At 33.7% G+C, this 14,489-nt stretch overlaps 1 protein-coding gene across 2 annotated transcripts in view; it reads left to right on the top strand.

Annotated features, from left to right (window-relative positions):
- Rassf9 (Ras association domain family member 9) overlaps positions 1 to 12,580 on the top strand; it is a 32,273-nt gene extending 19,693 nt beyond the window's left edge. The window contains exons 2-3 of one of the 2 annotated variants that reach the window (XM_040754976.1): positions 1,925 to 1,959; positions 7,534 to 12,580. In XM_040754976.1, coding sequence (XP_040610910.1) covers positions 7,550 to 8,794 — 1,245 coding nt within the window. In that variant the 5' untranslated portion in view covers positions 1,925 to 1,959; positions 7,534 to 7,549 and the 3' untranslated portion in view covers positions 8,795 to 12,580. The remainder of the gene's footprint in view (positions 1 to 1,924; positions 1,960 to 7,533) is intronic. The other variant, XM_005068032.4, reaches the window with a different exon arrangement.
- Positions 12,581 to 14,489: the final 1,909 nt, after the last annotated feature.

Genomic DNA, 14,489 nt, shown 5'->3' with positions numbered 1-14,489 from the left:
GTGTTTTGACAGACAGCATCAAAATGTAAAAATCATATTTCTTCCAATCATCTAAGGATGAACACAAATGTGGTTGGAAATTTTTGTCCATGGAATGGAAAGGGGGAGAAAGTTGCTATATGTTATATTTAGTAGAGGGGTAGCATTCATCAATATTTGTGTTCGACTATGCGAGACTCTGTCTCCTTTGTTTTTTTCTTTCATACATTTTCTCCCTAGGAGATTCCATAGGAAACGAAACAAGAATGGACAGAAGTAAAGCTGAGATAAATCTTTAAATATATGAGCCATTTAAGCTAGATTTCCTAAAGACTTTCCACTTTTAGCTACTTTTGACCCCCAAAGTTTTGTATGATCCAAATCTAAAAGTATTCTACATATTCGTGAAAGTCAAAGATTTACTGGTTATAAAACATATAGATGTTTTGTTTAAAATATTATTTTCTATACATTGTCTATATGTAACTATTTATTAAAATATATGAAAAATTTCAATCTAATAATATGAATACGTTTATTTTATTTAAAATTTAAAATTAAGTCAGGTTGTGTTGTCACACATCTTTATCACAGCACTCAGGAGACAGAAGCAAGCAGATCTCTGAGACTGAGATCAGCCCAGTCCACAAAGCAAGTTCTAGGACAGGCCAGGTGGTTACACAGAGAAACTGTGTCCTGAGAAACAAAAAATGAAAAAATAATTAAAATTTAAAAATATTTACATAGGATGTGGAGTAAACTTTTCAGGTTTGACAGGCATTTAGTTACAATCATCAATATTGACAGCACAGTTTCTCATAAACACATCATAGGAAATATTTCAGAAACTGTTAAAAGTCTGTCTTCACCCTATGTCAAAATTCATATAACTTTTATGAAATTGAAGTCAGACACTCAAAAAGGAGGATTTGAAATTGAACATTCTAATCAGCACAATGCAAAGATATTCTTTCTGATACATGCTCAACAATTTTGGTAGGAGCATATTAAAAGTCTGTTTTGATAATTAAATTACTGTATTTTAAAAAAACTTTCTAAGGTTAAAAAAACACTACAGTTTCCAGTACTCATTAGTGTTAAATCTGAGGCAGGTGTTTCTCATAGCAACAGTTACTGTTGTGTGGACTGAGTGTCACCATACATGGTGACAAGTAAGCTTGTGTGTTCAGAACCAATACCACATTGAAATAACTTGGACTCATTGTATGCTTGATTGTAAGTAATTTGGGGTATTGAACATTAGAAAAACTTTTATTACTGCCAGTTTTTTACCCCTTGCATTCAGTTACCTCAAGACCAATATGGTGCCTTGATTCACAATTGAAAAGCCTGTGCTTTAAATAGAGTCAATGGCATTTTAGACAAGATAATTCTTTCTGTAAGGGACCCTTTCGTGAATTGTAGGATATTGTGTTACTGGCCTTTAGAAGTAGATGTCAATAGCGTGTGGCAACTGACGTATAAACTAGTAATATCTGCAGATATTGACAATGTGTTCTGACATGAAAAGTATTCTGGTGTGGAAGATCATCCAAAGACTCTTTAGCCTAAAGATAGTTTATAGTAATAACAAAGAATTGGAGTCTGGCCTTGGGTACCAGTCAGCACTAATGCTTTCCCAATGCTTTGCAGCTTACTGTCTTACAATAAGATTATCACAATTTCCAGAACAAATGTCACTACTACAAAGGACCTGAAAAAGTATCTGAATTTCAAGCATGAAGACTTGTTCTTCAGAGGTTCAAGTGACAAAAACACTTGATTTCAAACCCTTCAAGTGCACAATGGCTAAAATGTTTCCAGAGATCTAAATGTTATTATAACGTATGGATTATATCATGATGTTTATATGCAACACTTGATTGATAAACATAATGTGTGAAGTAACTACTCTTAGTTATTTCTACTGATTCTTCTTGTTTAGAGATTTGGTTCTCTGTGAAGTAAACAGCTGTACTGGTAAGTTTTATATATTCATATTCAACTATATTGTCTGCTATATTCTTTTAAGGAAATCTGTTTCTTAATTCTAAGCACCAATTTCAAAGTGTGGTCTATTTGGATAACTAAAAATAGATGCAGTTTATTCATTTATTTTCAGCTTCTTCTGATTTACATGCAGCATTTTGTATAAAGACATAATTTATGGGTCTTCATATGACATTGCCATGCCATAGATAATATTTCACTTAATTTTATAAAGACTTATGTTTTTAATTTATCTCCACATGCTTTGTTCACAGCAGTTATTCAATGGAATGTTTGATAGTATGAATGTTGAATTTCTAAGCCAACCCATCCAAATTGTGTGAAATTTGTGGCTCTAAATTTAATTATCAATGAATAAATATGTTGTATTTCTTTTTGATGACAGACAGCACATAAAATATCTTACAGTCAATATTGTGCATCCAAAAGAGAGAATAATGTAGTTATATTGGGGGTAATTTTCTTAACAAATAGTGCCAAGCCATTGAGATACAAGTACCAACTAGAACTGAATCATTCGACCATGAGGTATTCTAAATCAAAAATGTTAACTGTTGCAATGTGCGTAGAACCTGTAAGTTAGTGCATGAAATGCCTTACAAATGTACTTGTGGCTCGAGTCATTAAAAATTCATTGGATATTAAGGGTTCTCATCTCATTTGTACATTAACCGGCATTGTATTGCGTGTTCATAGACATATGTTAAGGAGGCGATGGAACATTTGGGGCATGCCCTTGATGTCTGCACCTGGTGTCTGACTCTTTCCTTTGGCTATCTGCTTCTTGGCTACCATGAGATGGACATCTTTGCTCCATTGAACCCTTTCCACCACGATGATTTACCTTACCAATTCTGAGACATAATGGAGCCACCTGGCCATGGGTCGTAGTTTCTTAAAACATGAGCCAAAATAAATCATTCTCTTCTTGAGCTGTTTTCTCAGGCATTCTGTCACAGCAATAGAATCTGATTAATACTATCCAAAACCAACCAGAAAGCAAAACCAACACAAAATACAATCTCAGACATGTTATGTATTTAAATATTTTTATTTTCAGACCCCTGCTACATTAGCCATGGGTCTCAACCACTACAATTGCATTCACTAGATAAGCACTATTTATTATAATGCACCGCAAACCAAGTTATCACATTGTGTTTGTATTTTCAACCTTTTGCCATGTATATATTTGTAGATGGCATGACTTTCAACAGGTAGCACATATCCAAAAATTAGTACTCTAGGCCCGAACGCCAGCCTAAGCTAAAAATTAAGAAACAAGCCTTTCTTGCTAAAGTTTTGGTGTTAAGTTTTTTTATCCATATAAAATGACTAAATTTTGCAATATTCAAAGGACACAATTATTTTTAAATGAAATATTAAGGATTCTAATTTGGTTTAATGTTTGTGAATCCTTAGTTTGACTCTTTTAATTTAAATTTTTTTAAATTTATGAAACAATAAAGATCATCATTATTTTATAGCAGCATAGCACTTGAATATACATCATATACTAAGGAACTTAGAGTAGAACTGTCACTAATAGTATTCTAATTCCAAGCCTACACCTGGTTCCCACAGTGTGCCAGAGGCAGTCTTGTAAATCACCCCTGTCTTTGTATCACATACCGTTCCCATAGAAAAGGTGATTAGGAAATATTTGTCAAGTGGGTGAATACAAAGTCAGAACAGTATCATAAAACAACTCATTTTCAAAATCCTAAGTTAGCTACGAAATATCCTGTAGATATGTCAAAGCATATGCAAGCTGTGAATGATTTATTACCTAAATTAATAATGAGTGGTAATTACATTTAAATGTGTTAAGTCAAGTTGCAGAACTTACAAAACTTTATTTGAATAATGACTGTAAAAATTCCCCCAAATATTTTGTAATAGTTGACCTTGGAAAATGCATAAACATTGGTTGGATGTTTGGAAAAAATATTAAAAAGGGCTAAGAGCCAGTGAGATTATGAGAGTATAATAAAGTCCCCAATTGTTTTATATGTAATATGAAATAAATAAAATTTTCTGCATTGCATGTAATGAATATTGTTGCAGCTTGATGACAAAAGCTAAAAATTAGCAGTCTTTGGGAATAGGGAAAACTCAATATGTAAGAAACTGATCATTCCAAAGTAGGAAACATCTCCATTGGTGTAGGAGTTGTGGATGTTGGGGCATGGCCATGCACGTCATCAAGACATTTCATAAAATGCAATCTCTGTTCCTTACTTTTCAGTGACATCCATACCTATAATGTAGGGCTGAAGAACTCACAGGTCAGATAGCATCCACCACTGAAGACCAGAACTAAAATGGGAACAGGAACGGCTATGTTTTGTTTGCTTTTTTTTTAAATTTACATGATTTGTCAGCTAACAGAGGTGCCAAAAGCAACTAGAAAATCATCACTACTCTATCAGCTTAGAGACATGAGTAATCTTTTAAAAGTGCTATAGACATTAACATATTCCTGTGCACTTTCCCCTGCAATAAGAGAAGGACTTCTAGATGAACTGAGTGCTATGCAGTCAACTCTGTAAGTCCTTTGCTCTCAGAAGACAATGTTTTCACAATAACATTGAATAAAAATAGCACAATTTTTATTTATTTGATCCACATGTCTAAAACATCTAATATCTAAACATTATATCCACATGCTTTTTATTTTTCATGTGTGAATTGAGATTAATATCTGTTGCCCTTCTAAAACTGAAATAATTAAACGATTTAATACATAGCAGATATGAGAAGAATGTCCAGAATATTTCAAGTTCCTTATATTTCATTGTTATGATTTGCAATGTTGTATGTTTTAAATTGGTTATTTTATTTGCTTTTGGTGTTCATGCAGGGATATAGGTGTGTGTGGGGGTGCAAGATACTTTAGGTATGTAGAGGTAAAAGAATAATTTGTAAGAGTCAGTTCTGTACTTTTACCATGTGGATTCTGGGGATGGTCATTAAACTCAAATGGGCATCCAGCCGTTTTTCTGACCCAATGTTACATATATTGAATAGATTGCTGCAAACCCCAAACATTTAAAAGAATAGCATAAATTATTTCTTTGCTTAAACATTATAGCTATTTGTACTATTAGTGAATGCTGATAACTAAGAAAAAAACTAAAGTTTATATTTTATGTTTCTATGAAAATACCATATATACACATGTTGTAATTAAACAAAAATGCAGAATGAGTTGCTTCTTTTAAAGTTATCAAAGCTGAGGTAAACAGTGCCTAACTGCAAAGTATAAAAGCATTTGCAGTAATTTTGAGTATTGTATGTACATGGCTAAAACTTGTAAACGTATAAATCATTTATACTGTATTTCCATAACACAGGTAGTAATTGGTCAATCATTTTGTTTGAGAACATACTTGTTTTTATTAAGGACATTGCTGTGCATTTTTCTCTATTGGTAAGAATATGATGTTTTTGTTGTTCTGAATTCTAACACAATTTGTGTGGCATATAAGTACCCAATGGAGTATAAGCATAGTCAAACTACCATATTTCTTTTAAAACTATTTTATTTAATATGAGTTACTGAGTGAAAACATTTTAGAGAAGAATTACCAAAATCCAGTATAGATTTTGACTGATGTTATAAAATTCTCCTTTCTACGGTTCAATATTCTATTTTACTAAATCCTCTGCTAGGAAATGATTTTGATCTTTTATGGTTCTTTATTGTTATTGATTTCCTTCTACTTCATCTCAGAAGCCAGTAGTTAAAGTGAGAAGAATATCTCATGTGACAAGATCTGTAGAATAGCTTTAGTGAGTTTTGCTACTAAAACATAAACACTATACATTCTAAGTGTTGAATGAAATGGTAACAATGTCTTCTGTAACTTCTTCATTGAGTACACGCTTAAGGATTATTACGAAAAGTGGTGAATGAATTTGCCTTAACTTGCACCACAAATCGCTTTCTACTTATACATTTCATGGCATCATCATAAATCACATTGGCAAATAAATTATATCACTGGTTTGCTAGCATTCTTTAGAAAGGTATTATGAAAGACACAGTTCATGTGATTTATACTTACAATGGATATATGGTTTTAACAGTTCTCCAGAGAGACTATTAGCAATTGTATAGTTGCCTTGCTTTTGAACTCAAGAAAACTGATTTTTATACCCCTGTGGATAAACACTCCTTTATATTATAATTTGCATTTGAATCCACACAGGGATTTATTTCTGCCATATATTTACAGTAATAAGGGGATGTATACTTTATGTAACTATGGTGTTCAGAAATATGACATTAGGGAGGTGATTAAGGTTGCATATAGTCATTTATGCAAGACTAGGGAGTGGCTGCACATGGCCATGTACCTTCTCCATGTCTTGCCATAGAATGTTCTGTGCTACCTTGGGATTTTTAGCAGCAATAAGTCTTCATTGGGTGAAATCCCTGAGTCTTGCAAATTTAGAATGTGAGCTACCACAAACTTTTCTCCCCTTTAGAAAGTTTGTTTCAAGGATTTTGTTAGCAAAAAATCCAAACTAATGTACCAGTCCCCTCAATAGGAAAAAGAGGAAATGCTATTAAAACTATGGACATGCATGCTCCCACTCAAATCACTTCCTATTATTTCTGTGTCTAAAATAATAGTCCTGTAAACCATCATCTTTTCATCCTTTCCCGAACACAATTGTTAGGCTGCTGGGAGGTGGGCCTGGGTGAAGGAAGTTGGTCATTGCAGTATGTCTTTAGAGCTGTGATTCTTTTCAGTTAGTAATCTGTTTTGTTTTTTATTGATCACATTATAAACTGTCTTTCTATTTCCTGTCTCCCATGTCCCTTGCCCTCCTATGATATTCTTCCCTAGTGTTTGGAACGAAGTACCAGAATGAAGCCTCTGAAACTGTGAATGAATCCTTCCTTCCTTGAGTGGTCTATGCCAGCTATTTTGTCACAGCAATGCAAAACCTGATACATGATACTGCTTTTGTAACAGATTCCCACATAGCCATCTTCTTTGTTCATTGCTATTCCCATTTGTGCAGTAATGTCAGCCATCCTTGTAAAGAGTATGAATAAACACTCACTCAATGAAAGTATGGCTACATTGAATAAATATATCACACAGAGCCAACTGTTTTGACTCTATGAAGTACTTAATCTGACCATTTCTACATTTATTTCTCTGTTTTTACTCTAAAGACTCCAGTTAAAAGGGAAACGCCTCATCCTATGTCTTCTTATGTCATGCTGTCATTATTGTCACTGTATCATTTCTGCAAGCATATCAAGACTAATTTTAAAAGATTAAATAAATATCTACTTGTTTTTCAGTGACAATTTGTCCTATCCAAAACCAGCTGAAAAATCATTTGAATAAAAATCAAGAAGTTTTGCATTTATATATTAGAGCATATCTTCCTACTCTGTAGTCACAACTTCGAAGTATGTCCCTCATTAAAAGTAGAGGCAAGAAAAGGCATTAATACTAAACCATCATTCTAAGTTTACACAGACGATGACAGAAATATAATACTCTGTTTTCCTTTTAGATCTCCAACTAAAGACATGGATTCTGAGGAGAAGGAAATTGTGGTTTGGGTTTGCCAAGAGGAAAAGATTGTCTGTGGATTAACTAAACGCACCACCTCCACCGATGTCATCCAGGCTTTGCTGGAGGAACATGAGGCTACATTTGGAGAGAAACGATTTCTGCTGGGCAAGGCCAGTGACTACTGCATTGTGGAGAAGTGGAGGGGCTCAGAGAGGGCCCTTCCTCCGTTGACGAGGATCCTGAAACTGTGGAAGGCTTGGGGAGATGAGCAAGCCAACATGCAGTTTGTGTTGGTTAAAACAGATGCCTTTCTCCCAGTTCCACTGTGGAGGACAGCAGAAACCAAACTAGTGCAAAATAGTGAAAAGCCTTGGGAGCTCAGCCCAGCGAATTACATGAAAACTTTACCACCGGATAAACAAAAACGAATCGTCAGGAAAACCTTCCGGAAACTGGCTAAAATTAAGCAGGACATGGTTTCTCATGATAGGGACAATATGGAGACTTTGGTTCATCTAATTATTTCTCAGGACCACACTATTCACCAACAAGTACAAAGAATGAAAGAGTTAGATATGGAAATTGAGAAATGTGAAGCTAAGATCCACTTGGACCGGGTCGGAAATGATGGGGACAATTACGTTCAGGAGGCATATTTAATGCCCAGGTTTAGTGAAAATGAGCAAATGCTAGACTTTCAACCTGAAGACAGCCAGGCTCTGGTGGACCTGAACGACGGTGAGGTGATGGCTCAGATGGAAGAAAGGCTACAATACTACAGAGTGCTCATCGAAAAGCTCTCGGCTGAAATTGAGAGAGAGGTGAAGAGCTTGAGCTTCGATGGAAGTGAAGATACAGAGGGGAGAGCTGCCTGTGAACTCGAAAACTCTGATTTAGAAAACGTGAAGTGCGATTTGGAGAAGAGTATGAAAGCAGGTTTGAAAATCCACTCTCACTTGAGTGGCATCCAGAAAGAGATTAAATACAGTGACTCATTGCTTCAGATGAAAGCAAGAGAATACGAACTCCTGGCCAAGGAGTTCAGTTCATTTCACCTTAGCAACAAAGATGGATGCCAGTTTAAAGAAAACAAAGGAAAGGAAGCTGAGGCTGCCTGCAGCAGTGCGGAGATTCCTCCACTAACTCAAAGGGCATTCAGCACATACACAAATGACACCGATTCAGACACAGGCATTAGCTCCAACCACAGCCAGGACTCTGAAACAACTCTGGGCGATGTCCTGCTGTTGTCAACGTAACTCGGATGACTTCTTTCTGACCATTAATGATGTTTTGTGTGTTTTAATGAGAAACTCTATTCCATATATAACTCTGTGAAAGAGTAAGCCATGCTAAAATATTCAGTAGTTAATAAAAATACCAGTGAAATTGTTGCTTGTTTTCATATAGTGTTTCTAATTTGACTTTGTTACAGGTTCAAGCAATGAACTATGTATTAGGATTGTAGCTGAAACAATGTACTGGGGAGTGATTGATAATTCCCCCACATGAGGCATGAGAGACATGAACTTGAAAACAATTCTCAACTTTGTTCATCAAACTCTCCACACTGCAATCATGAAGATGTAAAATGAACACATGTTCGTCATTTTTGACAACATTGCATTATCAGAATGTTTAAGTCTGTAAAGGCCCATTCCTATGTCCAATGTGTCATGTATAGATTAATTCAAATCTTGTTTTTTTCAGTCAGACTGTAAAATGTACTGTGTGTGTGTGTGTGTGTGTGTGTGTGTGTTCCTAACCAAGTCTAACATGATCACAAGCTATGCATATGCTCTTACTATTTACTCATTAGATCTTCTATCCACCAATGCTATGTGTGTGCACGTTCATTATTTTGGAAGTTATAGTGTAGGCTACGGAAGAACTCAGTAAAATTTTTATTTATGTCTTCCCAACTCCGTATGTGGAAGGGGAATTTACTGTCCTTTGTGTGGATATAGCTATGTTTTGTTTTCTGGGAGCATACAGAGTAGAAATGAATGTTTATTCTCATATCCTGTCACCCGCTGTCAGGACTTCCCCGGAGCTTAAGACAGCTCAGTATCTTTAAGTTGTTCCAAACTCACTAACGGAAGTTGAAGAAACTGAGTGAATTACCTGGATTCTGTCTTCACTCACAATTATGTTTTGCTTGATTTTAAATAGATGTTTCCTCTCCCTCCTATCCTGTTGATATCCTACTTTCCTTCTCACATCTCTTCTTCTTCTCCCTTCTTAGCAGCTGAGACAGGATGATGTCAGAGCTAAAACAATTAATTTTATTATTTTGCTGTGAATTGAATATTGGTGTGCCTTAATTTTCTGTAGTTGGCCCATTTCACACATCAAGATACATAAAGCAGAAATGTTTGATGTATTTCTAGCATGTACACATTAGCCATTATTCCTAGAATGTTTCTCATTTATGCAAACTGGTACAGCTTTTAACTGTTCTGTCTTTTAAATTTTGTAAGTTTAAAAGATTGTACTAGCTTTATTGCAGACTCAATGTCTTTAATTGGCTCTTTCAAAATGTCGTGCCCCACCCCCACCCTTTACTTGCTTCATGTATCTTTGGGAAGATACTTATATTTCCATAGAGTTTCACATCTGGGAGGCACCTATTATTTTTAGACCATACAATAAAAGTTTCTATTCCAGTGAAATACTGGGTTAAATAGTAAATGATCATGTTCAAATAAATTCCATTTTTAAACAAAAAATGGATTAGTCATTTGTGTGAAGAAAGTTCACCTGGCTAGCAGATCATTAGATCACTAAAGCACATGCTAAACTATTGACATATTTATTGTTACTGAAAGAGATTAAATTCAGAAGATTATCATGTATAATAAGTCATTCAGTACTTGGTTTCCCAAAAATGAAAATTATCTCATTGGATTTTGTGTTTAATAAGAAAATAACTTTATCTAAATTCAAAAGCAGGTATTATAAGAATTGCTACAGAGTTTCACTTTAGGAACTTCTAATTAGCTAACTACTGTTTTCACAGTTACTTATAGTGGTAGTGTCAAAGGTGAAATTCTGCTTTGTGTGTGTGTGTGTGTGTGTGTGTTTGTGTGTTTTTCTAGACAGGGTTTCTCTGTAGCCTTGAAGCCTTTCCTGGAACTCACTCTGTAGACCATGCTGGCCTTGAACTCACAGAGATCCATCTGTCTCTCTGAATTTTGCTGTTAGGAATGTTTAAAATTTCTTTTAGAGTGCTGACTTTCTCAAACTTATTGTAGAGTTTGCATTTTTCCTAATTATTTCTATTCTTGGTCATTACATTAAGTCATACAGCTATTAATTTCCACAGTGAAACCCTAATAGAATTAAATATGAACATATTTATACAAATAGAAATAATGAATGATCTCATGGATATTATTCAATTGATGGTTAAGCTTATAAATGCAGGACTTTAAAGTTTAATTCTTTAATTATCTTGAGAAACTTAGTAAATTACAAAACCTTAAGTAGCCTGGCAGATTAACCACAAAATGGTCATATGCAGCTAGAAAAGGCAAGCCAGAGTTGACAATGCTTATTTTTCCCAGGACCAGGTTATCAGAGGATACTTTGTGTACTCTTTTGCTCTGGTGGCCTCTTTCACAATACTCTTAATAAATACTGAAATGCTGCCTACTTTCTTTTCTTCTGTTTTTGTTGTCATTGTTTTCTGTTTGTTTTGCTTGGTTTTTCAAGACAGTGTTTCTCAGTGTAACCCTGGCTGTCCTGGACCTCCCACTGTAGACGTTAGCCTCCCAAGTGCTGGGATCAAAGGCGTGCACCACCACACCCAGCAACTACCTACTTTCAGTGTGCTTAAAAGTGTTCTTTTCTTTCAAACAGTTGTGTTCCATCTTGGCAATTCCAATCCATTGTCTCTGAATTTACAAATATTTTAGATGTACTTCTTTTGGTGCTCTCTTATACATTAGGCTGTATGTATTTATATAACCATCTAACTCTACTCACCTAGTAGAGTTTTTTGTCTTACTCTTTTTATTATCTGCCTTTCTAAATTGGCTGGTTATGCCAACTTCTTTGTGCCTTGTTCCATTAGTTAAGTGAATTGCTAAATTGTAATGGGTTTTATTATGTTTTATGAAGTGAATTGCTAAATTTTAAAGGATTTTATGATTTTTTACATTTATATACAATTGTGCAATTTGTACATAAGCATGCATATAAGTAGGCTTAAATATTAGCAGGCATTCTACCTATAAATTTAGTGAATAAATACTAAATCTATGAATTTTACTTTTCTATTAATTTTATCTATGTGACATCATCTTTAATAAAGATAATAAGTGTACATTATTAGGGGGCACTGTGTTCAGTACATGTATACATTCCATCAAGTTTAAGCCAGGAAAAGGATTCAGTTATTTTATTACGAGTTTCTGACTTAAAACAACTCAAATGCCTTTTAATTTAATGACAGTGTTATAAAATCTATGTACGCAGAAATTTCTGTACTGCCTGCAACTCCCAAATAAATACACTGAAGCTTGTATTAATTATAAACGCTTAGCTGATAGCTCAGGCTTATTACTAACTAGCTCTGATAAATTAACCAATGCACATCTAAACATTGTACATGTATAAGAAAAAAATGCATAGTGTAGGATTTGAAGTGGTAGACACTCAAAATCTTTTAAATTCCTAAATTAAATCACTGTATCATTTTTCTTCTTAATTGCAAAATCACGATGTTCTACACAGGCTTTTCTAACCCATTAAATTTTTATTTTTGTATTTATTTAAACCTCCACTGTGTAGGACAAAATATATTTCTGTGGCTGCATTTTATAAACCTTCAGAATAGAGTTATTGTTATATTTAAAACATATTTTTCTAGTGACAAAGGAATACAATTTAATCCTGAGATAGCTTTTGAAATAATATTTGGCTGCTTCCTTTCATGCTGCCTTACTGGTTTGGTAAACTTCACGTCATACATATAAAGAGTCATTTCTTCAAGTTATAACTGATTCAAAAAAATTCAAAAAATAAAAGATTATTATATCCTGTTTGTAGTATTTTCTTTATTTAAATAGTTATATTTCAAACAAATTGTATGTCATTTGGAATTATATAACTGCTAAGATATACTAGCACACACAATTTAAACATTGGTTAGTATTTCCTAACAAAACAAATGTGCAGTAAATAATACCTAAGAAAACTTTTGAATAGGTTTCCTACATACTTGTTCCAATTTCTTATGAAGTATGTCCTAACTTGTATGCAATTTAATGGATGGCTTATTTCTTTTTAAAGTGAAGTTATTTCATGTAAGAATGTTCAAAACGCTGTTGGTTCTTTCTACTAGAATTTATTTTGTTGATGCTTTTCTCAAAATAAGCATTCAGTTTTGATTGTTTTTAATAACTGATCACTGAAGTCATAAGATCCACTACCTCATTCTAAAACTGTCATAAAAATCTTTATTAAAAGGTTGTTTATAATACCCAGCAAAGCATATAGGAATAAATTTACGGTATTTCATTTTCCTATATGTCACCATGGTTGGAGAAGAGGGACAATATTTTTTTAATTAGGCTGAATTTGTGCTTTTAATAGCTATTAAAATTGGGAACTGAAAAATTTAATGCTATTATGAATAGATTGATATATGAAAATATCAGTGATCATCTTCATAATTCAAACAGGCAATTTACATGTCTTTCTGAAGCAGACAAGGAAGATGATTTTATAGGAGGCTGTTTAGATACTACACTTTATACACACATGTAATATAATTGGATATTTACTTTTTGGTAAACTATAATACTCAGTGTTTTCAGAAAGTGGAGACTATGAAATCTCACTTCTTTTGCTGTGGGCCTGCTGCTCATGTGAGTTCATTCTGACATTGAAGATGCCAACTATAATTCATGAACTGTTCTAGAAATAACATGTGGATAAATAAGTGCATATTTAGTTTCATATTCAGATATATGTAACATTACACGTCCAGAACAGTAGGATGAACTGTTACTTCACCCTCACACACATGTTCTTCTCACTCAGAGATGTGATTACTCTGGAAAGGGTCCTGCATTGTGTGCATGGAGAGCTTTCCTCCCGTGTCACTATATTACAGTACCCTAATAACATCAATTCCATGATCAGTCACATGGTCCTATTCAGATCAGACTTTGGATAGTTTCCAAATATTTCTGTGAGGCAAGATGTGGAAATATTGGCTAAAATGGTGGCAAATGTGTTTTCAATTTTAAAAACATCTATGATTATCATATGGAAATTAATCTTTTATGACCAGAATTAGATATGGCTCATTACAGACAATGTTAGTTTTTATTTGTGCCTTTAAAATGCAAAACAGATAAACAAATTAAAGTTACATAGTTCATTTTATGGGTTAATATTTATTGATGTGCTTTTTGGTCATTCTTTAAAGTTCTGAGAGTGAGCAGATAATTTTCTATTGCTGTGATAAAATTACTTACAGAAGAAAAGGTTTATTTAAACTTATATAAAATAGAATCTACCTTTTACCTGCATATTTATGTTTTAACTTTAAACTTTGGAGCAATATAGCACTGCAGGTTTTAGTTTTTGAAAATACCAAAACAACTGATTTTGTTTAGATGGTAAAAAATTATTTCATAACATTTGGCACTGAACTTTGTGCAACTGTTACAGAACTGATTGTGTATGAACCAAATCATGATTTATATATCATGCCCATTGCTGACTTTTCTATATCATTTTATTGCTATGGCTGAACTGTGCATTTATATTATGATACTATATTATCTGTTCACACCTTTAAGATTCTTTTAATATTTGGTATATTTAAATAACATATATGCCTATCATGTTTTACAAGACATTTCTGTTGATCTTTTTTATTTTTGCAGTGTGTTCACCCATATTTCAACTTACAAGAGTATTATACTTGTATTTTAAATT

This window comes from Mesocricetus auratus, unplaced genomic scaffold (genome assembly GCF_017639785.1).
Source record: "Mesocricetus auratus isolate SY011 unplaced genomic scaffold, BCM_Maur_2.0 Super-Scaffold_100011, whole genome shotgun sequence".
Lineage (NCBI taxonomy): Eukaryota > Metazoa > Chordata > Mammalia > Rodentia > Cricetidae > Mesocricetus > Mesocricetus auratus.
The sequence above is the reverse complement of the archived record's forward strand: the minus strand, read 5'-3'. Positions and strand labels throughout refer to the sequence as shown.